Below are 26,975 nucleotides of genomic sequence, written 5' to 3'. Positions count from 1 at the left end.
TGTAAGTAAAATCACATGATGCACTAGACAAAATCCCTAGACGTTTAAGGTATAAGGTAAAGTGTGTAGTTTGAAATGGACAAGACTCCTTTTCTCAAAAGTCATCAGTTTAATGTGAATACAAAAACAATAAAAGCACACTGAGTATAATAATCATACAGCCAGAAATATGAGATTCAAACTGTATTGAGGTACGTTTTTCATATTTGATTCTGTTCCCTTGTACTAGCTGCCCTAAAGATTTAACACCAATTCTACAGACATCACTTCATACTAAATTTGACACCTCTTGCCAAATAAATCAGTGTAAAGGTGTTTATCGCACCTCTGAAATTACACTTCCTACATGAGCTAGATTTGTTATTTATTTATTTTACTACAAAGCTCTCACCCAATACTTTTTTTATGACGTTTTTGTTTTTATTTATGAAAATAGGTCAATACTAAAAAAAAAAGTCATAACAGTTATTTTCTCCTGGAGGAAAAAACTAATTAGCATTTTCATGTTTGTTCCATTCTTCAGATTCAGTCTGGCACTGGCCAAAGAGCAAGTGTTTGTGCATAATATAGGAATATCCGTGACAATTCATCTTCAAATATCGTCATGTTTAAAAAGCTCTTTAACAGCAATTGGGCTGTTATTCAGGTAGCCAAGACTGAATCTGTGAATGAAAGTAAAACCTCAGTAGAGTCACACTTCTTTTCAAAGCCAATCAAGTTTATATATTTAATTTAACTTACAATTTGTTTGTAATAAGGCAGTGGTTTGCAATGTACTTTATACATTTCCAAGGACTTGCTTCACTATGGTCAAACTATGCTCCAATTAAGAGAACTGATGACTTGGGTGGATACAGACAATAATAGATCAAGTCCTTAGAAGCATTAGTGGTCCCCTCATTGGCCCATATGTTTGTCCTGTATTAGGAGTTCTCAGTGACAAAAACAAGGTCCTAGGCAGAGATCCTTTTCTCCAGTGTGGCTTTAAGGTCATCTCTAGCACTGGAACATGACGCCAAAACTTTGCCATTTCTGAAAGTTAAACATACACAAAGTCACAAGGCTGTAATGGCACATGAATAATCACAGTGAACAGAGCTGACTTATAAAATTGATTGAGAGAAGAAAAAAAACTACAATTACTTTTGTCAATAGCTCAGTAAACACATATACTAACCGAGACACAAAGACCTCTAGAACATTGGCCTGGTCCACAGGGAAGTATTCTTGCTCAACACAGTGCTTCAGAGTAAGTAGGTGACCAGGCAAGACACAAACTTTCTTGGCCTTCTTCTCACCCTGAAGTACAAAGTACGAGATGTTGAACCATGCTGATATATAACATGAAAATAGAATTAATCTGAAGGAAAGGCTCATACACTAACATAGCATCATACACTAAAATCACATTATAGTAAGTGGTACCTTTAAAAGCCCCGCTTTCACCAACAGTGAACAGGTAAAACTATAGGTCTGAAACTGAGGGTTGGAAAGCGCCTTCTTCAACAGGGCATCTGTTTTACACAAGTGAGGAGAGGTTTGACGACCAACAAATATTTTCACAACAGGAACATTTTCATTAATGTTTTGGAATGAAGCATTTTGCTCATACCAGCAATCTCAAAAACAACTTGCTTCACATCTGCGTCTTCTTTATACACTGAAGATAGCTGAAGAAAAATGTCTGCAATTTTAGCAGCATCTGAGAAATCCACCTGAAACACATGTTATGAACTGTTTGAAATGGATCCCATAATGAACTCATTTTGGCCAGCTCTAAGAATGATAATATATACTGTACTTGTTGCTCAAAGAGCTGAACTCTCTTGGCACCAAGGTTAAGAAGGTTCTCTGAAGTTGGAGACTGAAAGAAGGACAAGAACTCAGCACTGCCTAATGGCACCTGTGTAGAGAAAATTATTTTACTTAATGTTAAGTGAAAAACACTCAAGTCTGTATTTCTCTCTTTCATTAACGAATACTGAAATAATTAAATTATTTATAATACATGCAATAGACAGTGTATCTTACCTTTCTTGGGCTTCCTTCATCTTTTAGCCCATTGATACAGTTCTGCTCATCTTCCACCTTTTCCTCTGTATCCTCATCTTCACCATCTTCCTCATCATCATCATCATCCTCGTCCTCTTCCCCTTCATCATCACTATAATTATTAATATAATTATTAAGTGAAAATAACAAAAGGAATTTGACATCATGTTTTGACTTGTCATGTTTTCAACCTTCAAAAAATGACTGGACATTCTGAAGCTGCTTAATCCTGATTGAACAATTTCATGTCTTTTTTTGTGTATTTAAAAGAAAATTTAAATAGCTCAATTCAAAGATTCTGGCAGAGAGGAATCAGTGCAGATTTCTATAGACCATTCACTGATGTTCTTCGATCTATACTTAGTTAAGAAGCACTCGTGTTACTCCCCCCCGTAGGTACTAAAATTTTAAAATACCTGAGTGAACAAAGCACATCCCCCATGCCCATACTTTCCATGGCCTCTTTCAGAGCTTCACAACCATCTTCCCCCAGGCAGTTTCCTGTCCAAACAACCAGTACCAACTGTTTAGTTCATTTTAGCACTTTGAAATCTTTAAAAAGTCACAGCCTGAACATACAGTGGTTCAGATTTTAGGGTTCATTGCACTCCAGAATCATTCACTTCACATACAACATATTGAGAAAGGAACATAACATTCCTGTTTACTCATTATGTTTTATATGCAATGATCATCACTGGATGTTGTAAATAGAATTCATTCATCAATCAGACTCTGTAAGAAGGTTATTTTCACAGTTTGCTTTTGAAATATATGCACATTTGTATTCTACTTTGTGAATCAGTAAATCACTTCAATCCAGAAGCATGTCAAAGCATACATGTTCGTTCTGTGCACTAGGACTTATGACTTTATGTAGCTAAACATGTTATTAATTCATGCTGCAAACACAAAACACAAGGTTACCATTGAGGTCTAGTTTGTCCAGTTCAGCTTTGTCCCGTATAGCCCGGGCAACAACCAGAGCTGCAGCTTCTGAAATCTCTCCAAATGACAGGTTCAGCTCCTACACACATAACAACCATAAGTACTTTTCATCCAGGGTACTGCTGCATAAATGATTACGTTATGCAAATGTGGGTGAAGATAAATTACTATTCACATACAAGGGCTGAGATGATCAGCAATTTTGATATTTTATTAATCACAACCACTCTCATTTTATTGTGGCAGTGTGCACCTTTGCATTGGTTATAATTCAAGTTGTGCAAATGTTTTAACTGACACTAGACATACAACTGAAAATATTGCTGAAATAACAAACCTCATTTGATCATACTGGGGTAATAGCGGTTTATAATAATCTGCCAGGCAGCACAGGCATTTGCATGTTAAATATACAAACCCAATGCAGCAAAAGACAGAATTAATGCTTCATATTGATGCATGGAAGCACCTGGTATAAATTTAAACAGTCATTTCCAATGTCAAATGGGGGCAAAGCAGCTGCCAAAACAATGTGTTAAATGTTTTTACAATGTTATTTCACCCAAATATATTAATAGGTGACCCTAAAATACAACTTCTATACAGTGAGGGAAAAAAGTATTTGATCCCCTGCTGATTTTGTCCGTTTGCCCACTGACAAAGAAATGATCAGTCTATAATTTTAATGGTAGATTTACTTGAACAGTGAGAGACAGAATAACAACAAGAAAATCCAGAAAAACGCATGTCAAAAATGTTATAAATTAATTTGCATTTTAATGAGGGAAATAAGTATTTGACCCCCTCTCAATTAGAAAGATTTCTGGCTCCCAGGTGACTTTTATACAGGTAACGAGCTGAGATTAGGAGCACACTCTTAAAGGGAGTGCTCCTAATCTCAGCTTGTTACCTGTATAAAAGACACCTGTCCATAGAAGCAATCTATCAATCCGATTCCAAACTCTCCACCATGGCCAATACCAAAGAACTCTCCAAGGATGTCAGGGACAAGATTGTAGACCTACACAAGTCTGCAATGGGCTACAAGACCATTGCCAAGCAGCTTGGTGAGAAGGTGACAACAGTTGGTGCGATTATTCGCAAATGGAAGAAACACAAAAGAACTGTCAATCTCCCTCGGCCTGGGGCTCCATGCAAGATCTCACCTCGTGGAGTTGCAATGATGAGGAGAACAGTGAGGAATCAGCCCAGAACTACACGGGAGGATCTTGTCAATGATCTCAAGGCAGCTGGGACCATAGTCACCAAGAAAACAATTGGTAACACACTACGCTGTGAAGGACTGAAATCCTGCAGCGCCTGCAAGGTCCCCCTGCTCAAGAAAGCACATATACATGCCCGTCTGAAGTTTGCCAATGAACATCTGAATGATTCAGAGGACAACTGGGTGAAAGTGTTGTGGTCAGATGAGACCAAAATGGAACTCTTTGGCATCAACTCAACTCGCCGTGTTTGGAGGAGGAGGAATGCTGCCGATGACCCCAAGAACACCATCCCCACCGTCAAACATGGAGGTGGAAACATTATGCTTTGGGGGTTTTTTACTGCTAAGGGGACAGGACAACTTCACCGCATCAAAGGGACTATGGACGGGGCCATGTACCGTCAAATCTTGGGTGAGAACCTCCTTCCCTCAGCCAGGGCATTGAAAATGGGTCGTGGATGGGTATTCCAGCATGACAATGACCCAAAACACACGGCCAAGGCAACAAAGGAGTGGCTCAAGAAGAAGCAAATTAAGGTCCTGGAGTGGCCTAGCCAGTCTCCAGACCTTAATCCCATAGAAAATCTGTGGAGGGAGCTGAAGGTTCGAGTTGCCAAACGTCAGCCTTGAAACCTTAATGACTTGGAGAAGATCTGCAAAGAGGAGTGGGACAAAATCCCTCCTGAGATGTGTGCAAACCTGGTGGCCAACTACAAGAAACATCTGACCTCTGTGATTGCCAACAAGGGTTTTGCCACCAAGTACTAAGTCATGTTTTGCAGAGGGGTCAAATACTTATTTCCCTCATTAAAATGCAAATCAATTTATAACATTTTTGACATGCGTTTTTCTGGATTTTCTTGTTGTTATTTTGTCTCTCACTGTTCAAATAAATCTACCATTAAAATTATAGACTGATCATTTCTTTATCAGTGGGCAAACGTACAAAATCAGCAGGGGATCAAATACTTTTTCCCCTCACTGTATAATGTTTGTGATAACTTTGACTTTTTACTCCACAATAACATGGCACTTGTGAGAGTGCTTCTGAATGCTACTAAGTTGTTACTTGAGGATAACAGAAAATGCACAATCTTTTCCATTGACATTGAGATTTGGTAGTCTTGCCTGAAGACTAGTGATGGCATGATAACACTTTTTTCTTCACCATCAAAACCTTCAGTAACAGCCAGTACTGATATCCTTCTGATATTGTTTTCTTCATAAACTGCTTTTTTATTTTATTTTAACAGAAGCACTTTAAACATGTTCACACAAAAACACTTACATTGCATTACAATAGTGCATAAAGTAAAAATATAATTTAAAAAATCCTAACAAAAGAAAAAAAGAAGAAGGAGAGAAAAAAAACAGTCCGGTCTCTCTATATGCAAACATTTCCAGTTCCAAAAGTACATTTCTGTCCAAACCCAATTCCACATTTTGTCATTTGTTTCAGGATCCAATATGTTTTCTCTGATATCCGAGCCATATTTTGGTCAGTGTCAGCCCAATACCAGTATCGGTATCACCACTAAATTCTAAACTAAAACCACTAAACTGGAGTTTCTGGATAACAGATTAGTGTGCAGAATTCCCTTTACAGTATAATACACTTTACCTAGCAATTTCACAGTCATTAGCAACTGATTACTTGAAAATACTGACCTTAAGATCAGGCAGTCCTCTTAGTGCTGCTGTTATAGCAATGGCACCTTCAGAGCGCACCAGACAGTCTCCAAAATTAATAACCTGTACATTGCACAAGTGCCTGAGGGCCTGAAAAAAATAACAAAACCCAAATGTCATTTTATAATTGGAAAAAATCTACATAATTGGACTCAATCAGTTGTTGAGATGTGCTAATTAAGAATAATTTCAATACTTCTACTAATTAATGTTTTGGCAAGTTGATAATGAAAAAAAGGGGGGAAAAAGTATCTTGATCTGCTCAGTTCTTTGCTGCACCATCACACATTAATGCATCAATATTTTTTTATTGTTCACCTGCTTGAAAGCTACATGAGGCAGCTACTGTATATTGACGCAATTAGCTAACTGACTGCCAGATAACACTGCAATAGATTTATTCACAATTGAAATATTTAAATATTAAAAACTTGCTAGATGATAAGTGTGTTGTCAGGTAGTAAAACAACCATAAAGTAAATCAGACCTGGGCCATGGCTACCGCACCCTTCTTGGTAAAGGTATTGTCATTGAGGTTAATCACACGCAGATTGGGATTGTGTTGCACTGCAGTGGCCAAATCTGTGATGCCTGGGTGGTTGATACCATTCTGTGGCATGTGAATCTCCTCAAGGCTTCCAATTAACTGAGCAAGAGAAAAATAAATGCATTAACCTTATTATATCTGTGTCAGCAAATGTTTAAAGCTAAAATGTGTTTCATTACCTGAAATGCTTGGGAAAGTGCAGTGGCGCCATCATTCTCAAGTCGATTACGTCCTGCTACAAAGACTTTTAGCTTTAGAGGTGAGCCGGCAGCACTTGATTGCTTGTAGCATTCAGTCAGTGCAGAGGCCAGGATCTAGAATCAATGGATATTGTTTTGAATATTGCTGAATTGCTATCATTTAACTTTTGGCTGTCCTATTAACCACCACCACTTACTGTGCCTCCTCCAATGCCCATGCCACAATTATTCAGCCTGAGTTCCTGTAGAGTGTAGCACACAGCACTCTTGAGGAGGGCCTCAATGCCCTTTACACCATCTGGTCCAAACGCATTGTCACTCAAGTCCAGTTCAGTAAGCTTGGCCCCAGAGATCATCAAGGCACTGCCCAGTGATTTCTACAAGGTTTAGATTATGAAATTAGAGATGTAAATGCATACTGAATGAAGTAATGGACAATTAATATCATCCAAGATACTGACTCACCAAGGCAGATGGAATTTCAGAGCGAAGGCGACCCGTAAACATGTCACTCCAGTAGCATCGCTTTCCCAAAACAAAAACAAACAAAGACATATTAAAGGTAAACAGATACTGGAATACAGATGCACAGACTCACTCGATTTCAGCAAACACTTTATTCTGGTCAGGGTCACGGTGGCTCAGGAGACTATCCTGGACTCACTGGGTATGAGCTGGGGATACACTCTGGAGGGGACACCATTCTGTCAAAGAATACAGACACACACAACCCAAAAGAAAACAAATAAATTACCTGCAGATCCTTTTTGGACTCAAGAGCCTTTGAAATAGCCTGCGCTGCTTCAACACCAAGAGTATTTCCTTCAAGCCGCAATGCCTTCAAACCCTGGAACTGTTCTATCGCTTGTGCTATCTCTTCCACTACGGACAGAACAAAAATCACCCATTTACTGCAATATGTCATTTTATTGTTTCACTCATCCCAAATGCAATGTAAAGGAGACAAAACTTTACCTACCTGACTGTTTATCATTCAGCTTCAGTCCTTGACCCTTGTAGCTGAGCTCTTCCCCTACATGAGTCTTGGCCAGAGCCTCTGTAAGCTGATCAATATCTCCAGAAGCCATCCGATTTACTTTCGATTGCCTGGCAATACAGGCAAAATAATATAAAAATACCTTAACATTTGATATCCAGTTAAATATTCTCCATTTACTAACGTTAGGCAAAGGTAACCCACCTGAAGGAAATAATGATATTCATCTATCTAAAGTGGTTTATAGTTACTTTCTTAGCAGATCCACAATTCAAACCTAATTACGATACAACACAAAAAAACATTTATGCTGTCTTCCTACCAAAGTAATAGTTTCAATTCCCACACTTCCAACAGTTAATATTTAAATTAACATTTAACTAGCCAGTGCGGCTAATTAGCATTGTCTGTGTTCTCACAAACCGTTCATTAACCTTCATTCATCCAGGTATCATTGGTACCTTATGTCACTAAACATGTAGGATTCAGATTTGAACATAAATGTTAGCTATCTAGTTAATGTTCATTACAATTACCAAAATAAGCTAAGTTCAACTAGCTAAGCTTGCTTTACGCGCTCATCTAGCTACGAGGTTAGCCAACTAGCTAAACTGTTAACATTCCGTACTCGTCCCCAAATTTAATTTATACATTTCAAACATTAACAACCCGATATTAAATGTACCTTGCTGAAGTTTCACACCTGAAATCTCCAAGAACCTCAACTACCCAATACTGACCAGGGTTTTCTTTCACAACATGGGCACATGGGGACACTTTAGTTTGCCGGTTCCTGAACTTTTCAAAATAAAACCGCGTGAAATTTAAATGCAAAATAAAGCCATACCAGGAAAACAAATCTCTAACTGTTTGTGTATTTAAATGTATACACAAAGATAGAGGGGTTGATATTGGGAAAAAAAAAACTAACTGGGGGAAAACACAAGCATGTAGTATGTGACCAAGCGAAACCTGTCACGTACAGTCAGGACTTTTATTGTAGAAACCTCACTAAAGGCTCAAAGCGCCTTGTGGTTACCGTAAAACCCTGGATATATGCGCTCTAGGTTTTGGACTTTCAGCTATTTAAGAATAAACCTTTACAATTCCATCATTTTAATGTGAGTATACACGCTTCAGTGGCCTAATGGATAAGGCATTGGCCTCCTAAGCCAGGGATTGTGGGTTCGAGTCCCATCTGGGGTGCTGGACGTTTTCCTGCTTTCACCTGCCATACACTCCCCAAATCAACCCACTGGAAACTGTGCATTCAATAATTGTAATAACCACAAGTGTGCAATCAGTCAGAAGGAAGACATTGACCCTCATCCAAATCTGATTCTCATTGAATTAACTCAACAGTACACTGTATTTATGAAGTAATCAGACCCATTCATTTTCCCCTTTATTTTGTTACATAACATCCATATTATAAAATGGATTAAATTCATCCATCCATCCATGAATTTTCTATACTGCTTATCCTACAGGGTTGCAGGGACCCTGGAGCCTGTCCCAGGGTGCATGAGGCACAAGGCGGTGTACACCCTGGACGAGGTGCCAATCCATCGCAAGGCACAATCACATACACATTCACACACCCATTCATACGCTATGGACACTTTGGACATGTCAATCAGCCTACCATGCATGTCTTTGGACTGGGGGAGGAAACTGGAGTATACAGAGGAAACCCCCACAGCACAGGAAGAACATGCAAACTCCGCACACACAGGGTTCCAACCCTGGAGGTGTGAAGTGAACATGCTAACCACTAAGCCACTGTAAACCCAGATTAAATTAATTTTTACATTAATTAATAAAAATACTTCATAATAATAAAAAAACATAAATATGTTTTTACAAAGTTTTGCAAATGTATTAAAGCTTATACGTAACATTTACATAAATATTCAGACCCTTTCAGGTCTGTGTTGTTACAATTATTCATTTCTTATTTGGAAACAATATGATCAGAACAGTTGGACAGTTACAATGTAATGGACAAGGACAAGATGACCCACAGAAAGGAAAGTGTGTAGTCAGTAATTACACTGAGATTATGGATTTGTAATCAATATTTGTTGCATTTCTTAATTGGTTCATTTTCCTGAGAATAACTACCTTGATTGATAGTGGTTTGTAGACCTATAATTCCAGAAATTAAGTTTCCACTACCTTTCATTTATTTTCAGTTAACATAACTTTCTTACCATAAGAAATAATCCTGTAAAGACCTTAATCATCTGGGTAAATGTCTGCTTATGAATTCTGAGTCAAGAACAACATGTTCATCAACTCTCTGTTCTCTCTGGTGACCAAAGTCTCTAGCGAAGACTCACTAGTTAGACAGAGCGTGGGGAATTAAACCTGTTTTCAAATCTCTCAGTCTTCAAAATCTGCTTCTGACTCTATTCTCACATATTACATGACTAATAAGTTTTAAAAATGTATTCACAATCACTGAAAGGTTTCCCCCCATTTTTAGACAGAATGATCTCTTTAGAAATGCAATTCTGTTCTTCAGGCATTTGTGGTAAAAAAATAAAAAATAAATAAAAAGTTGTGGACATAAACAAAGTGTTGCCAAGTAGGAGGATTAAGGATGGATCTCTGCTTGTGATTGAGAAATTCAAAGCTATACATCAGTGTATATACCGCTGTCTGAAAAATCCTATTATTTAATTAATTTATTTATTTTAAATAGTGTGCTACACTGACCATACCTGTAATGGTAAACATGTGTTTTAAAATGTGTTACTTGAATATAAAGACCATGTTGTAAGTAAAATCTTTATGTATCAGTCTGCACAAATTAATGATTTGAGTGACAGGACAGCATTCAGTGGTGATTGCCGAGGATTTGGATTGTTCAGGGTCGTGCTTGTTTAAAACTTACACTCACCAAGCACTTTATAAGGAACACTATACTAATACTGGGTAAGACATTGTTTTGCTCTCAAAACAGCCTCAATTGTTCATGGTATGGATTCCACAATATGTTGGAAACATTCCTTTGAGATTCTGGTTCATGTTGACATGATTGCATCACACAATTCCTACAGATTTTTCAGGTGCACTTTCATGCTGTGAATGAAAGCTACCACATCCAGATCTGGTGACTGGGAAGACCACTGAATAACATTGAACTCATTACTGTTATAATTATGAAACCAGTTTGAAAAGACGTTTGCTTTGTGACATGTGGCATTATGTCTCCAGTGACACCATATCATGGCTGACCCTGCGCTCTGACCCAAACCTCCTAAGATGCTGGGATATGCGAAGAAAAAAGAATTTCACTGTGCTGTAATGTATATGTGACAAATAAAGACTCATTATCATTACCATTATCAAGATGGTAAATTGTCACCATGAAGGGATACACACAGTCAGCAACAATACTCAAATAGGCTGTGGTATTAAATTATATTCAATATAATATATTCAATTAATATTGATTGGTATTAGCAGGCCCAATGTGTGCCAAAAAACATTCCTTACACCATTACACCACTTCCACCAGCCTGGACTGTTGACACAAGGCAGGTTGGGTCCATGGATTCATGCTGTTTACATCGTATTCTGACAGTCCTTCCATCTGTGTGCCTCAACAGAAATCGAGATTCATCAGACCAGGCTATGTTTTTCCAGTCTTCAACTGTTCAGTTTTGGTGAACCCGTGTTCACTGCAGCCTCAGCTTTCTGTTAACATCAGCTTTCTGTTCTTGGCTGACAGAAGTAGAATCCACCGTGGTCTTCTGTTGTTGTAACCCATCCGCCTCAAGGTTCGATATGTTGTGCATTCTGAAGTGCTTTTCTGCTCACCACAATTGTACAGAGGAGTTATCTGAGTTATTGAAGTCTTTACGTCAGCTTGAACGAGTCTGGCCTTTCTCCGTTGACCTCTCTCATCAACAAGGCTTTTCCGTCCACAGAACTGCCGCTCACAAGAGAATTTTTTTTATTTATTACACTATTCTGAGCAAAGTTTAGCGGTTGTTGGGAGCGAAAATCCCAGGAGAGTGGTATAGAAATACTCAGACTAGCCTGTGCCATTTCAAATATCAAATCTGGAAAAATTGACTTCATAATTTGCATAGCTGTTTCCATAGATAAATGACAAACACATGGTTTACATTTAGAAGTCTGTACATTAATATTAGTTACAATTTCACATTAATAGATTGTTAGCAAATCTATTATATGCCACAACAGACCATAAAACGTTGGGCTTGTTCCAATGAAATACACTGGTTGTGTAAATTAACAACACACTGTTTTCTATATAGTGCACTATTTAACGAGTTTTGCCATTTCAAATGTCAAATCTGTAAACCTAATTTAATCTAACAATGCAATCCAAAAACGCAGGTATATAAAAGTTATTTTAAAACATTGTTAAGTGTCGTCTAAATGAGAAGCTTAGAGTGCTGAGCTCCCATTATACATTACAATTAACAGGAAGGTAATGGAAAGTAGGCAGTATACTGTCGTTACAGATCAGTTTTACGCGCGCGCTTGACCGTTGCTGTGAGTCTGCACAGTGCAGGAAAGTGGGAGGGGGCTACGGAAATCAGGAATCGACGTTGCCAGATTGGACTTATAGCTGCATTTTTAGGTTAAGTAAAAGACTAAAGATGGTTTCGGAAGGTGGCATAGTAAATCTGAAATGTGATCTAATTTGAGCTTTGTGTAGTTTATAGTCATTCTGGACTGGATTGAGACTGTGATTGAGCGCCTACAATCTGTCGACAAATGGAGTCTCTTCAAACTGGCAACCGCGGCACAAAGCGAGACGTCCAGCGGGAAGAAACACCACAGTCAGACGCCAGGCACTTTTCATCGACATTATAACGGATATTGCGTAATCATATAGGCGTGGCCTATTTTAAAATTTGCATAGGTCAACGATCATGCGTAGTTTGGGAAGAAAAGCCAATTGCTGCAGAGCGGTCTGTGATAACAGGGATTTTACATTCATTCTGCTTTAACTTCAGATACATGTCCATGATCACACGGGTCTCGTGCCAAATACACTTTTACATTTATACTTTAACGTCTTATACCTGTCCGTGATCACAGGGGTTTCATGTTTGAAAAATACTATTGTCATGAAATGCTTGTTTCACAATGCTTGTAAATAAGCGCAAAGTCTTACTGACTTTACATGCAAGACAAAAAATCTGCAGTGAAACTTTATTTCTTTTTAACCTCAACATCCTTTCCTCTGCTGTAGCCCCATTATAGAAGACAAACTCATAATTATCCATATTCACACTCAACTTTATTTGCACAGAAAGAGCAGAGTTTGAAGAACCAGTTAATTTACCATTTACAGGATCTTAAAAAACAAACATAAAAAAAAAATAGTTACCGATATGACTGTTTTTGTCCTTCATCTTTCATCTTACATCTTACCTGGCTGATCCTGGGAGTGCCCACACGAAAAATAAGTATATATTATAGTGCGCATGTTCGGTGACCTCTAATTATTTTGTAAGGGGGCGTCTTTTCCCCACCCCCAGAAACGCCCATTTTACGTCGCGTTACTGAAACCCCTGGAATTTAGTGAATGCCACAGTCAGACACACACAGAGCAGGAGAGCGCCTGAGTTATTCAAATAAGATAACAGTTAGCTATTTTAAAAAAACCGGTCACTTACACAGAATAAATAAACATCAGTTATTTATTGCCTAATGGCTACGGCTACGAAGGATAAAGGGAAGCCGGTACACTGGGGTGTAACTGAAAACGCATCCAGTTCGGCACACAGCAACCAAAACAACAACAACAACAACAACAATAACAACAAAGACAGCGAAGGAAGTGAAGGAACAACGACATCCACGTCTGCACACATCGACAGGAGCGGCACAGAGAGCAGTGTAACGGAGAACGGCGTTGGAGTCACCGCCACAGGAGGCGCGAACGGGAAATGGGTCCGGCTCAATGTCGGCGGTACCGTGTTCCTAACGACGCGCCAGACACTGCTTAAAGAGCAAACATCCTTCCTGTACCGACTGTGCCAGCAGCAGGACCTGCACTCTGACACGGTAAGACGATGATCGGGCTTAATCTGATTGGAGAAATAAATATTTGTTACATAGCACGGCGGCTATAAGGACGAGCAGCGCGGTCCTGAGTCAGATGATGGACTGCAGAGCTGTAGTGCAGCATCCCACCTCAGCATCAGCATCTCACAGCACTCATGTGATTCTGCTCTCTTTCATGACCCATTCATATCTCTTATCTTGCTGGGAAACAAAGAATGATTTCGTCATATTGTGTGTGTGTGTGTGTGTGTGTGTGTGTGTGCGCGCGCGCGCGTGCGAATGTCCCCACAAGGATAGAAATATCTGATCATTTTGACCTTGGGTGTCCACGCGAGAGGAAAACTGTCTTTTTTGTATATACAAAAAAAAGCTTTTAGTTAAAAAAACTAAAAGAGCCAAACATTTTTGTGTAGGTATAGAATTAAAAATAGCTGCATTAATAATTATGTCAATGGAAGGTCCTGACGAGGATTGTGTGTGTGTGTGTGTGTGTGTGTGTGTGTGTGTGTGTGTGTAATAGAGAGTAAATTTACAGAAAATAAACATTAGCCCCACCATCATATAAACAGCATTCCACATGGATGTCCTTCCTGGGTTTTCATCCTTCTTGTGAATTCTTTGCTGAAATATTTTTTTTTGTCTTTGACATGGGTCAACAGACTGACCACCATCCTGTTACATCGTCCACCATTTTTATTATTTCTGTCATGTCACTCCTCTTCTCCTCTTCTTCATGGCACCTTTTCATATGCTTTCAGTATATGTCCTTTCAGAGAGTATTCCTTGTTGTACCCATGCTTCCTGTTCAATGTTACACAAACTGCTCTGTGCATTTTTTCTCATTTGGCTGAAGTTCCACAAACAGGATTTAGTCTCCAGCGTACCAGTAGGTAGATTATTTATTTTAAATGGACTGTGATAATTTTGTGGAGTTTCCTCTGGTTCTGATGTATGCAACTCACTGTCCGTGCCTTACTCTTGTAATAAGATTAGAGACATGGCACATTGAAGGCTGCCAGACCTCAGTCCAAAAATATCAGTGAAGCCCTCTCAATTCTATTCTGGGTTCTGTTTTCTCCCAAATGTTCAAGGATTGTTTTCTCCTCCTACTCTCCTGCTGGATGTGCTCATGTAGGCTGTATTTGTTTGTTGTCAATAGGAATAAGGACTTATGTAATATGATGTGTATGGTTTACAATTTACTGGATGGTTCGTGCTTCTGGAGGATGTGTGCCCTGTCCTTGGTATCTCTTACCTTTGTGTAGCATTTAAGCAATTATAATTTTGAAATGTTCATCCTCTAACTAGTGTATATGTTTGGTGTGAGTGGGCTGTAGTCCACATGGGAAGGTTTAAAAAAAAAAAAGAAAAAAAAAAAAAGTCTTTTTCAGACTCCTTTTTCTATGAATTTTTCAAGAGGGAAATGATTGAAGCACAGAGTGGGAATGAAAGGGATAGCTCAGAACAGGAACCGTGTTGATGCACCTCTCTGTGTTGATATAAACAAGCCCTTTGTTTGTCTACCAGTTAGTTCCTTTGGGATGCAGGTGGTTGGCAATCGGGACTTGCTCATGTTTCCATGTGCAAATGCAGGGAGGAACATCAACACAGACCATATATTTTAATTCACTGTCGGTCTGTCTTCAAAGTAATTGCCCAGGGTTAAGGAAATATGCAAAAAAAATATTATTCTGAATCCTTACACAAGTGTGTGTATGTGTGTGTTTGTTTTACAGTTTGAGGACTACAGATTGGCCCAAGTGACTAATACAGTGAGGGCGTCTTGCACAGGTGCTTTTATGCCTGCTATCAAGTCGAGTCACGTCCATGCTAGAGGTGCTTGGCTGTTCTTGAGATTGTCTTTGCCTAGTTACAGGGTTTTCACTGCGTGTCTTGATGTGTGATCGACAATTAAATCAACAAAAGGTACATTTAAATTAGCCAGCACTTCTAAAGGGACGTGTTTAACCGTTGATGTATCTCATACAGTGGTGTCACAGTTAAATCTAGAGCAAGATTTCCTTGTTTGAATACTAGGGACATGTCCTGCTAATGATGCAGAAAGTACATTTTTGAAAGAGTTACAACTGATTAGGGGGCAGATCATTGTGGGCATTGTAGGATTTTTCTTTCACTAGCTCTACCACTAGCCAGTACAGAAGGAAGCCTGAGATTGATGTCTGGATTTTCAGAAGTTCTTCTGAGAGAGGCCAAAAACAAACATGAGAAATCTCTGAGAGTTTCTGGTCTTTCAGAACAATGAGAGGATCTTAGCGATCCATCAGATGAGGGGAACAGACAGTAAACAGCAAGGAGTGGTAGGTGAAACACTACATTTTGTTGTTTGGTCAAATAAAACAGTAGCTCTCTTTGGAGTTTCTTTTGGAGATTATACAGAATCCAGACAGCACACATAACACAGTTTACATCTCAACGATGAAATCGGGACATTGTTCACTTCCTCAGTGTTGTGTAGAAACGAGCCCAGGTTTAAGTGCACACAATGACATGAACGAATCTGCCTCTAACTCATGAAACTGTCATATAATATCAAAGGTTTGTGATTTGAGTGCAAATGGTGAATCAATCACATCCATATTTTGCATCCTAATTAGAGACAAGCCTTCTGCCTAATTCTAATATGAGAATACCTGCAAAAGTTAATGAATGAATATTCAATTAACCAAGAGAAGGGGGGAAATAAAACATCATTCATTAGTGAACATAGCCTAAACCAGTGGTTACTAACCTTGTTCCTGGAGATCTACCTTCCTGAAGATCTTCAACTATAATCGTGCCCACCTGACCATCTAATCATTGCCTTAAGAAGTTCCTCATGAACCACAAGTGTGTTACATATTGGTTAAAGATGAAACCTGCAGGAAGGTAGATCTCAAGGAAAAGGGCTGGTGACCACTGGCCTAAACAATTATACTGATTATATCTAATAAGCCTATAATAATTTTATATTTCATGATTCTATAATTTTAGAGAATGTAATAGTTTTATTTAAATATTTAAATTATTGTGTACATTTTATAAATGTATATTATATAATTTTCCACTGCAAGTAAACGTTGCTCCGGTTGGTGGCAGTTTGTGTTTGAAAGATGTACAGTATTATATAGAAATAATCAACAGAAATATTAAAACCACACCAAACATTTTACTGAATGTCAGTTTAATATGTCAGCCTGAATGCAGTAGAGTTGGTTCAATAATGAACATTTGTGTGACATTCGACATTCTGTTCATCTCCATGAGTTGTCAAAACATATTATAGTCACTTTTAGGAGCAGAAGAAAAATTGCAGTGAATAACAATCACAAATTTTAGTGAAGTAAAGGATTATATTATCTAATTTGACAGAGATTAAACGAGAATAAAACCGACTGTCAGTTTATACCTGTAGACCTACTACAAAAGCGCTCTGCCATCAATTAAAATTCAAGCTCAAATAATTTAAATACTAATCCAGTGAATGAACACAGAAATGAAGGCTCCATGTTTAATGCTGCATGTGCAGTGTCGCTTCTGGTGTAAAATGAGCTTTAATATGCAAACTCGAGGTAGTGTATTAATATTGCCCCTGAGACTCAGAGAGCTAGAGAGAGAGAGTTCTCTAAGCACAAAAGGAGGTGCTCTCGGCATCAAAATATTGCCAGATGTGGCTTTTATTTTTCATATTTTCTCACTGACTTCATGTGAAACCACATGAACCACATATTTGAATATCAACAGGCTCGTTCCTTTTTTTTTGCACACACACTCTCTCACCATATCTTTAGAAACTTTCTCCTACTTTTTTTCTTTTCTTCATTCTTATTTCATCTTCCATTTTTCTTTCCCTCCCTTCTTTTTGTGTAGTCATACGTAAGACTAGCTGGTCTAATTTACTCCACAGGGCATCATGTAAAGAACATCCTTATCTCCAAGCTAAGAAAAGGTTCCCTGTAGAGCTCTTAAGGTTAATTCACTGCAGAGAGCAGCCTCTCAGCCATGTGAAACAATGACTATGACCATCTTGATGTGACCTGCAGCTGTAGCCACTTATTATTATTCATTGGTTCTCAGGTGCACTTTTTCTTCTCTTTCTCACAGGGTCTGGTATAGTGAGATAAAAGCATTATATAACTGTAAATCCAAGAATAAAATCTGACAGAGACTGAATCTTTGTGTAGGATGAAACAGGTGCCTACGTGATCGACAGAGACCCCACATACTTCGGCCCTGTACTCAACTACCTCCGACATGGGAAACTGGTTTATAACAAGGAACTGGCTGAAGAAGGTTTGTTTTTCATGTGTTTTGTATGTTTATATTTTGCACCATTATAAACTGCACCAAAAATTAAAGTGCTAACATGCGGAAGAATTTGAAACACATTTAGATGTAAATGCAGCTAAGAAAGATTTTATGCAGACTAAAATACAATCCTTCCAATATATTATGTCATAAAGCATTTACTACAGTCACAGGTGTCCTACACTATTTCACACCAAGAGTTAAATTAATCTAAAACTATGGCTACAAAGGTTCAAAAGGCATTTTTTGTCTTGAGATTGACAGCCAATGTGCCCTTCTCATAGCTTAAAGAAAATAATGCACCAATTCAGCAATTAACTTTTCATCCAACAACTGGAAACCAGGAACAAAACAGGTAACTGTTTGTCAGGTGTTACAAACTAGTTTGCATATTTTGTGCATAATTATAAACCATGGCATCAGATTATTCAGGTCACCAGAGACGCATTTGACTACATGTGTAATTTAATTTGGTTAAATTCTCATGAGGATACATAAAACAATGAGACATGCAATCACATGGAGTAATTTATTTTTTTGATATGTTTGTCTGTAATTTCAGGTGTCTTGGAAGAGGCAGAGTTTTATAACATCACTCCATTGATTAAACTAATTAAAGAGAGGATTCTTGAACGAGATTGTAAGGCCTCTCAGGTAATGAGCAATCTGTCTTAAAATCTACAACCATATTCTTTCATTTAAAATCTTAAAGTACATAACTTTCTTTATTATTACAATTAACTGAGTCAGTATGATCTGAAAAAAAAACATTGTGGTGTTCTTGTGCTTCAGTGACTTAAGCTTTAAAATCTAAACAAGTCATTTGATGTCAGTTGGGTCAACATACAGTATCTCACAACAGTGAGTACACCCCTCACATTTTTGTAAATATTTGATCATATCTTTTCATGTGACAACACTGAAGACATGACACTTTGCTACAATGTAAAGTAGTGAGTGTACAGCTTGTGTAACAGTGTAAATTTGCTGTCCCCTCAAAATAACTCAACACACAGCCATTAATGTCTAAACCGCTGGCAACAGAAGTGAGTACACCCCTAAGTGAAAATGTCCAAATTGGGCCCTAAGTGTCAATATTTTGTGTGGCCACCATTATTTTCCAGCACTGCCTTAACCCTCCTGGGCATGGAGTTCACCAGAGCTTCACAGGTTGCCACTGGAGTCCTCTTCCACTCCTCCATGACGACATCACAGAGCTGGTGGATGTTAGAGACCTTGTGCTCTTCCACCTTCCGTTTGAGGATGCCCCACAGATGCTCAAAAGGGTTTAGGTCTGGAGACATTCTTGGCCAGTCCATCACCTTCACCCTCAGCTTCTTTAGCAAGGCAGTGGTCGTCTTGAAGGTGTGTTTGGATTCGTTATCATGCTTCTCCGAAGGGAGGGGATCACGCTCTGCTTCAGTATGTCACAGTACATGTTGGCATTCATGGTTCCCACAATGAACTGTAGCTCCCCAGTGCCCGGGAGCACTCATGCAGCCCCAGATCATGACACTCCCACCACCATGCTTGACTGTAGGCAAGACACACTTGTCTTTGTACTCCTCACCTGGTTGCCTCCACACATGCTTGACACCATCTGAACCAAATAAGTTTATCTTGGTCTCATCAGACCACAGGACATTCCAGTAATCCCTGTCCTTAGTCTGCTTGTCTTCAGCAAACTGTTTGCAGGCTTTCTTGTGCATCATCTTTAGAAGAGGCTTCCTTCTGGGATGACAGCCATGCAGACCAATTTGATGAAGTGTGTGGTGTATGGTCTGAGCACTGACAGGCTGACCCCCCACCCCTTCAACCTCTGTAGCAATGCTGTCAGCACTCATACGTCTATTTCCCAAACACAAACTCTGGATATGACGCTGAGCACGTGCATTCAACTTCTTTGGTCGACCATGGCGAGGCCTGTTCTGAGTGGAATCTGACCTGTTAAACCGCTGTATGGTCTTGGGCACCGTGCAGCAGCTCAGTGTCTGGGTCTTGGCAATCTTCTTATAGCTTAGGCCATCTTTATGTTGAGCAACAATTCTTTTTTTCAGATCCTCAGAGAGTTCTTTGCCATGAGGTGCCATGTTGAACTTCCAGTGACCAGTACAAAGGAGTGTGAGAGCGATGACACCAAATATAACACACCTGCTCCCCATTCACACCTAAGACCTTGTAACACTATCAAGTCACATGACACCGGGGAGGGAAAATGGCTAATTGGGCCCAATTTCGACATTTTCACTTAGGGGTGTACTCACTTCTGTTGCGGTTTAGACATTAATGGTTGTGTGTTGAGTTATTTTGAGGGGACAGCAAATTTACACTATTACACAAGCTGTACACTCACTACTTTACATTGTAGCAAAGTGTCATTTCTTCCGTGTTGTCACATGAAAAGATATAAACAAAAATTTACAAAAATGTGAGGGGTGTACTCACTTTTGTGAAATACTGTAGATGTTAGATATTTGGACTCACAACATAAGACGTGAAAGGCTACTGTCTACTCTGGCTATTTTAAATTATGGCACTGTCCCTGTGCTGACAAAAAAAACAGGAGGAGGTTGAACACTGAAGATACCCTGTAATTTCCATTGTTCTGCTAAGGGGCATCTCTGGTGGTCAAGCCAAAAAAGGAGCAAAAAAAGCCCACGCTAAAATGAGGCTAAGCTCTGAGGATGTCTTCAGAATTCCAAGGGACTCAAATGTGACTTTTTTTCTTGCTGTAGCAACCTGTAATCTCCCTCCCACTAAATTTTATTCAGCTCTAGATTTATCAATTTATACACATACTTCCTTCAGTTGGTCACCACAACAGCACCCCTTCTTTTATCTCTCTCTCTTTTTATTCTCTCTTCACTTACTCTTACAGCAGGTACCTCCAAAGCATGTCTACCGGGTGTTGCAGTGTCAGGAAGAAGAGCTGACACAGATGGTGTCCACGATGTCGGACGGCTGGAAGTTTGAGCAGGTCAGCGTACGTGCCAGCCGAAAGCAGCGGCCTGGACTGCTCTGGACTGTGGGTTGGATTGATGCTGAGTTGATTTCCTGATCCCAGTGTCCTGTTGCCCCTTCCAGAACCCAGTCCAGTAACATATCTGACAAGTGAAATGGCACATGCATGTCTAATGTAGTGTCCCGTTTCAGACTACAGTTGCAAAAAAAACGTCTTGTTGCATTTATATAATACAGCCGTTAGTTAGTAATCTGTTCAACATTTAATGCAGGTAAACAGATATTATTTGATTGAGTAAAATATCTTTGGGTCATTGTGTTTTAACAAAAGGCTTCCTTTCTCTTGCTTCTCTTGCTTTTTATTGCAGATGGTGAATATTGGCTCATCTTACAGCTATGGTACAGAGGACCAGGCTGAGTTCCTCTGTGTTGTGTCCAAAGAGCTGCACACATCTGGTGGGGGCCTGGGGACTGAGCAGAGCCACAAGAATAAGGTTGGATATCTCTTTTTATACTCACAATTTCACTATTTCATTTGTTCATGTAATATTTTTCAGCTGCATTGTCTGAAACTCAAAACCAGTATCATTAGTGATATTGTATAAACACTGTATATCCTTTACAACATTTTCATACTTTATCACGCCCCATTTTGCATAATGGTATCGTTTTTCGTATATTCCTATTTGCATAAACCATCTGAACATCTTCCTTTTGAAAATTTACATAAGAAGTGCCATTCTTTTTTTTTGTCACCTGTGTGGTTGCGGCCCTTTTTTCCTGCTTGTTGAACACCCATTATATGTCAAGGCCTCAGAGACTCAGGTGGAGGAAGGAGAAAAGGAGGAGCAGGAAGAGGAAGATGAGAAAGAAAGAAATACCACCCCAAATGAGTGGATTTAGAGATTAGGAGACTTGTGTCACTGTTCCGATCGCAGGAATGGGTGAGGATACCAAATGATAGGTGTCTGTTGGTGGTAGCAGTAGAAATTCCGACCTGTACCAAGAGGATGATAGGGTATTTTATTTCATTGCATCAGAACTTTATACTTGTAAAAAAAAATGTAAAAAAAACTATAAAAAGTGCAACAAGCTAACCACAGAGATACTGTGTAATGTTTGGTTAATAAGCTTAAGTGCATTCTACAATGAACAGACTGTATAGAAGTGGTTTCGTAATAACTTTTACTATAATTCCTATCCCCTAACTGCTATACTTTATATAGTATGTACAGTCAGCTACAGGATTGTTCATAAAAAGTTATGAAAAATTGTAGTTATTTGTGCTGCTACATTAATCACACACTGAAAATATGAGAGAAATCTATTGGGTGTGAGGCAGGAATACACCCTAGATGGTATGCCAGTCCATCGCAGGGCACCATGCATACACACATTCACACACTCATTCACACCTAGGAGCAATTTATCTTCACCTACTGAAGATATTCAAGAAATTTTGGGTGGAGGTGGAAACCTGGAGGAAACCTACACAGACATGCAGAGAAGTTCTCTTGAATGTTTAATTATTTTACTAATGAAAAGTCAGTTAATATAAGAACAGAATAAAAGGTTTAACCATAGGTCATGAAGTAGCAATGAATTCAATTCAATTTGAATTTTCAGTTGGGAATTGGTGGGAATTAGAATAGGTAGGAATTGGTGTCGTTCACTTTCTTTAATACAAATATAATAAGAAGGGTGCAATGAAATGGAATAGTCTAGACAGCCTCCATTAGAAACGCCTACGCATGCTTGCACACACAATATAATGGGCACACACTCATATAAATTTCTATATATTTAATTCTTTGGTGGTATTATTATTATTATTATTATTATTATTATTAATATTATGATGCGTTTCCTATTTACATCTCTCTACTTTTTAAGCAAAAGCAGCATTTTCAGGTACACTGTACTTTAGGCATACTGACATGGGTGGAGCGTTAATGTAATATGAACATGAAATTTGTCAGACAGAATCCTAGCTCCATAAATTGTCATTTAGTCATTGTCATCTTCACCTGCATCTCCATCTAAAGAAACATTTTTTTTATTATCCGAACACTTATTCAGCTGTTATTATTATAAAGTTATAGCACGTTCAGTTAATATTGTAAAGTCCCAGATGTTTATTCTCATTATATTTTTTATTTACCATTTTGCAGCTTTTCCAGATTCATGGATCCCGGATGTAGAGTATACACATTTTTTTGTATTGCCATAATTATTTTTTTTTAAATACTAAAATTGTCCCTCTCAGAGATCAGTGTAAAAACCAGCAGCTGAAAGATAATCAAAGTATGGAACTGTGTGTGAAGCATGTGTAGAAGTAAGTGTGCTGTAGCGGGAGAAAATATTACTGTTTAAGCAACAGAAGTTAATAGATCTTACTAACCTGTGATCAAATGGCAACCAATTGGTATAACTCGTATCAATTAACTTTAGTGTAATGAAAACAGGCATAAAAAATAAATAAATCTTGGACCATGATTCAGCGTTTCACTAGAATATTTAACTCCTACCATAACCTTATATCAGCGACGTCTTGACAATATTATAAAATCCAAAAGAATTTATATTTTTGTGTGAAAATGGCTGTGAAAATGTGACTCTTGTAAAAATATGTGAATGTAAATGCAGGCACGTAGCCTAAGCACTATTTAATGAGCATAACACAGTGCGACTGGGATACTGTACTGCTCCAATGTTGCAGTTGGTTTGTCCACATTTACAATCATATAATGTGATACTTACAACAGGGTCTGATGCTACTGTTTATTACATTATGTTATTACATTATGTACATTACTGTTATGACATTATGTTATGCATTTCTGTCTTGCATTTATTATGATCCTAAAAGAGCTTTCTACATTTGGGTCCTTGTTTACAATGTCTTGTAACTGAGACATTGTACAATATATCAGTTAAACAAGAAATTCAATTATTTTAAAAACTACAAGCCCCAAAATCAGCACAAAATCAAAATGAAGTACTTTCTGCCTCCGTCATTGATTTATTGAAGTAGGTAGTTTGTTGTTGTTGTTGTTGTTGTTGTTGTTTTTTACATATTGTGGTCTGCTGTAACCGAGCATGTTCATACTAAATTTTTATTATTTTTTTTATAGACAAGCTTGAGAGAAACTTAAGTATGTAAAGTGAGAAGTCTGTAGTTTGACCATTAAAAGATCATTTTTAATAATTTGTGTATACTGTTACAATGGCACACTTTCATCCTCATCCTCAGTGTTTAGCCAGGAGGCATTTATAATCATAATCATGTCATAGGCGAGGGCATTAGTTTTGTATGATGTACTTAGTATAGAGTGTTAAGTCTTTTGTATCCCAACACAGTTTTTAAAAGAATGCATACATAATAATGCTTTGATATGGTATTTTCTTTCTTTAATCCAGTGTAGTTTATGTATTTTTCTCTTAAAATGTTTTATGCATTATTAATTTATTCATCTTAAATGTATAATTTAAAACTAAAGCAAGTCCTACACACTGTACAGGCATTTGAGGTGACAATCTTGTTGCTCAAGCACACGTTTTCTTTCACCTTCATGATAGACAATTTTTTTTTTTTTTTTACAGAAAATGTTGGATACATACACCATCAGGTGTGGATCATTTCCAATCACATTTTTTTTTGTTTATATATTGATTATTTTGGTAAAATGTATCATTTTGAGTGCTGAATATTAATTTATATGATTGTTGTCTATGGTCTTTGTAAGTGATAATCAGTAAAGGACACTGGAAATAACCCCAGTTTCCAGACACTTTAATAGGAACACCTGGACCCATGCTCATTCCTGCAATTTTCCAAACAGCCAATCATGTTGCAGCAGGGCACTGCATAAAATCAGGCAAATACAGGTCTAGAGCTTCAGTTAATGTTCAGAAGATCAGAATGGAGAAAAAAATGTTATCTCAGCAACTTTGACTGTGGGATGGTTGTTTGGTGCCAGCTAGTTCAAGTTTTTCAGAAACTCACAGTCTCGTGATATTTAAATAACTTAGAACTGTCCGAAAAAGAAAAAAAAAAACATCCTGTGAGCAGCAGTTCCGTGGCTGGAAAATGTTGAGACAGGACAGAGGAAAATTGGCAGACTGGTTTGAGCTGACAGGAAGGGTACATTAACTCTTTATAATTGTGCTGAGCAGAAAAGCATCTCAGAATGCAGAACATGTCAAACCTTGAGGTGGTCTATCAACAAAGAACAGGCATGTAAGGCAACAGCGAACACACACTCAACAAATATATATTTTCATATATATATATATATATATATATATATATATACACACACACACACACACACACACACACACACACACACATTATATATTGGATATAAAAAGTCTACAAACCCCTGCTAAAATGGCATTTTTTTTGTGACGTAAAAAAATATGGAACCAAGATAAATCATCAACTTTTTCCACCCTGAGTGTGAAATTATAACATACAAAAATAAGTGAAAAACAATTAAACATTTTAGTGGGAAAAATAAAAATAAAAACACTTACAATAACCTAGTTGCATCAGTGTGCACACTCCTAAACTAATACTTTGTTGAAGCAGTGTGTGATTTTATTACACCAAATAAAATTGTGTTTGCAATTGTTTGATATACATGAGAGCAGAGTATTTTTGTGAATTTCTTGAACAAAAGATCAAAAGATTAACCTATAAAGACAATTTTTCACAGCCAATATTAGTAGAGGGTACTGTATGTATCTTATATCTTTTGAAATTGGTCTCATCAGACCATAACACACTTTGCCACATGCTTTGGGGTGATTTAGTTGGGCTTGGATGTTTTTGTGAGAAAGGGCTTCTGTCTAGCCACCCTACACGATAGCCCAGACATGTGAAGGATACGAGAGATTGTTGTCACATGCAGAGAGTAATAAGTGCTTGTCAGATACAACTGTAGCTCCTTTAATGTTGCCGAGATCTCGTGGCAGGTTCTCTGGTAAGTTTTTGTCTTGTCCTTTTGGAGGGACATCCTGTTCTTGGTGATGTCACTGTGTTGCTCCATTTTCTCCACTTGTTGATGATGGCCTTCACGGTGTTCCACGGTACATTTAATGTTGTGGAATTTTTTTTGTACCCTTCTGATCGAAACCTTTCAACAGTGAGACCCTGTACATGCTTTGTATGGTCTTTACGGTCCATGGCTTCAGCAGTCAGATGAAACCAAGAAGATGTGAAGGCAGTCCTACAGAAACAGCTGATCTTTATTTGGGGTTAATCAGAATAATTTCATTGACGACAGCTGTATGATAATTACTTTTCAACATGGGCGTCTCCAATTATAAAAGGGTGTGCACACTTATACGACCAGGTTATTGTAACTTTATTTTTATTTTATTTTTTTCCTATTTTCCCTAAAATGTTTCTGATCGTTTTTCACTAAATTCTTAAACATTTTGTAATTTCACATTGAGGGTGGAAAAAGTTCTGACGATTTATCTTGGTTTAATTTTTTTACATCACAAAAAAACCTACCCAGGAGATCAACAGTGATAGATATACTCAAACCACGCCATCTGTTGCCATCATTCATGCCATGGTCAAAATCCCTGAGATCACATTTTTGCTTCATTCTGATGGCTGCATGACTTTATGTATTGCACTACATAAAGTGCTGCTACATGATTGGCTGATTAGATAATTGCATGAATGAGTAGGTGTACCTACTAAAGTTACACCTAAAGTTTGGCCTAAAGTTTGTGGACACCTGACCATCAGGATGTCTTTGTAGGCTGTAACATTACAATTTCCTTTCACTGGACCTATGGGGCCCAAACATGTTCCAGCATGACAATGCCCCAGTGCACAAAACCAGGTCCATGAAGCCATGACGTGCCATGGTTGGAGTGAAAGAACTCAAGTGGCTTGCACAGAGCCCTGACCTTAACCCCTCTGAACACATTTGTGATGAACTGGAATGCAGACTATCCCCCAGGCTTCCTTGC

The 26,975-nt window shown here is 38.3% G+C and overlaps 2 protein-coding genes and 1 non-coding gene across 13 annotated transcripts; 2 read left to right on the top strand and 1 right to left on the bottom strand.

Moving 5' to 3' along the window:
- Positions 1 to 89: 89 nt before the first annotated feature.
- Positions 90 to 8,495, bottom strand: rangap1b (Ran GTPase activating protein 1b). 2 transcript variants are annotated; one of them, XM_017484460.3, is made up of 16 exons: positions 8,344 to 8,495; positions 7,641 to 7,768; positions 7,416 to 7,543; positions 7,127 to 7,186; positions 6,859 to 7,038; positions 6,641 to 6,775; positions 6,402 to 6,560; positions 5,894 to 6,004; positions 2,980 to 3,079; positions 2,469 to 2,553; positions 2,032 to 2,164; positions 1,802 to 1,903; positions 1,613 to 1,715; positions 1,426 to 1,514; positions 1,178 to 1,299; positions 90 to 1,032 (listed from the first exon to the last, which is right to left on the bottom strand). In XM_017484460.3, the coding sequence occupies exons 2-16, from the start codon at positions 7,747 to 7,749 to the stop codon at positions 954 to 956; spliced, it is 1,695 nt and encodes a 564-aa protein (XP_017339949.1). In that variant the 5' UTR covers positions 7,750 to 7,768; positions 8,344 to 8,495; the 3' UTR covers positions 90 to 953. The 2 variants fall into 2 exon arrangements, with proteins under 2 accessions (XP_017339949.1, XP_017339950.1); XM_017484461.3 differs by having other exon boundaries at positions 8,362 to 8,467.
- Positions 8,496 to 8,791: 296 nt separating this feature from the next.
- Positions 8,792 to 8,864, top strand: trnar-ccu (transfer RNA arginine (anticodon CCU)). Its single transcript has one exon. It is a non-coding gene; the product is annotated as a tRNA-Arg (tRNA).
- Positions 8,865 to 13,161: 4,297 nt separating this feature from the next.
- kctd17 (potassium channel tetramerization domain containing 17) lies at positions 13,162 to 26,948 on the top strand. Of its 10 annotated transcripts, XM_017484496.3 has the most exons (7): positions 13,180 to 13,715; positions 17,897 to 18,005; positions 18,583 to 18,674; positions 20,899 to 21,045; positions 21,350 to 21,475; positions 21,792 to 21,925; positions 23,153 to 24,578. In XM_017484496.3, exons 1-6 carry the CDS (start codon positions 13,359 to 13,361, stop codon positions 21,882 to 21,884), a joined length of 924 nt encoding a protein of 307 aa, XP_017339985.1. In that variant the 5' UTR covers positions 13,180 to 13,358; the 3' UTR covers positions 21,885 to 21,925; positions 23,153 to 24,578. The 10 variants fall into 10 exon arrangements, with proteins under 10 accessions (XP_017339983.1, XP_053541339.1, XP_017339987.1 ...); XM_053685364.1 differs by lacking the exons at positions 21,792 to 21,925; positions 23,153 to 24,578 and adding an exon at positions 24,585 to 26,948 and having other exon boundaries at positions 13,169 to 13,715; XM_017484501.3 differs by lacking the exon at positions 21,792 to 21,925 and having other exon boundaries at positions 13,178 to 13,715.
- Positions 26,949 to 26,975: the final 27 nt, after the last annotated feature.

Source organism: Ictalurus punctatus, chromosome 13 (genome assembly GCF_001660625.3).
Source record: "Ictalurus punctatus breed USDA103 chromosome 13, Coco_2.0, whole genome shotgun sequence".
Taxonomy (NCBI): domain Eukaryota; kingdom Metazoa; phylum Chordata; class Actinopteri; order Siluriformes; family Ictaluridae; genus Ictalurus; species Ictalurus punctatus.
Note: the sequence above shows the minus strand (reverse complement) of the source record. Positions and strands in the feature narration are given on the sequence as shown.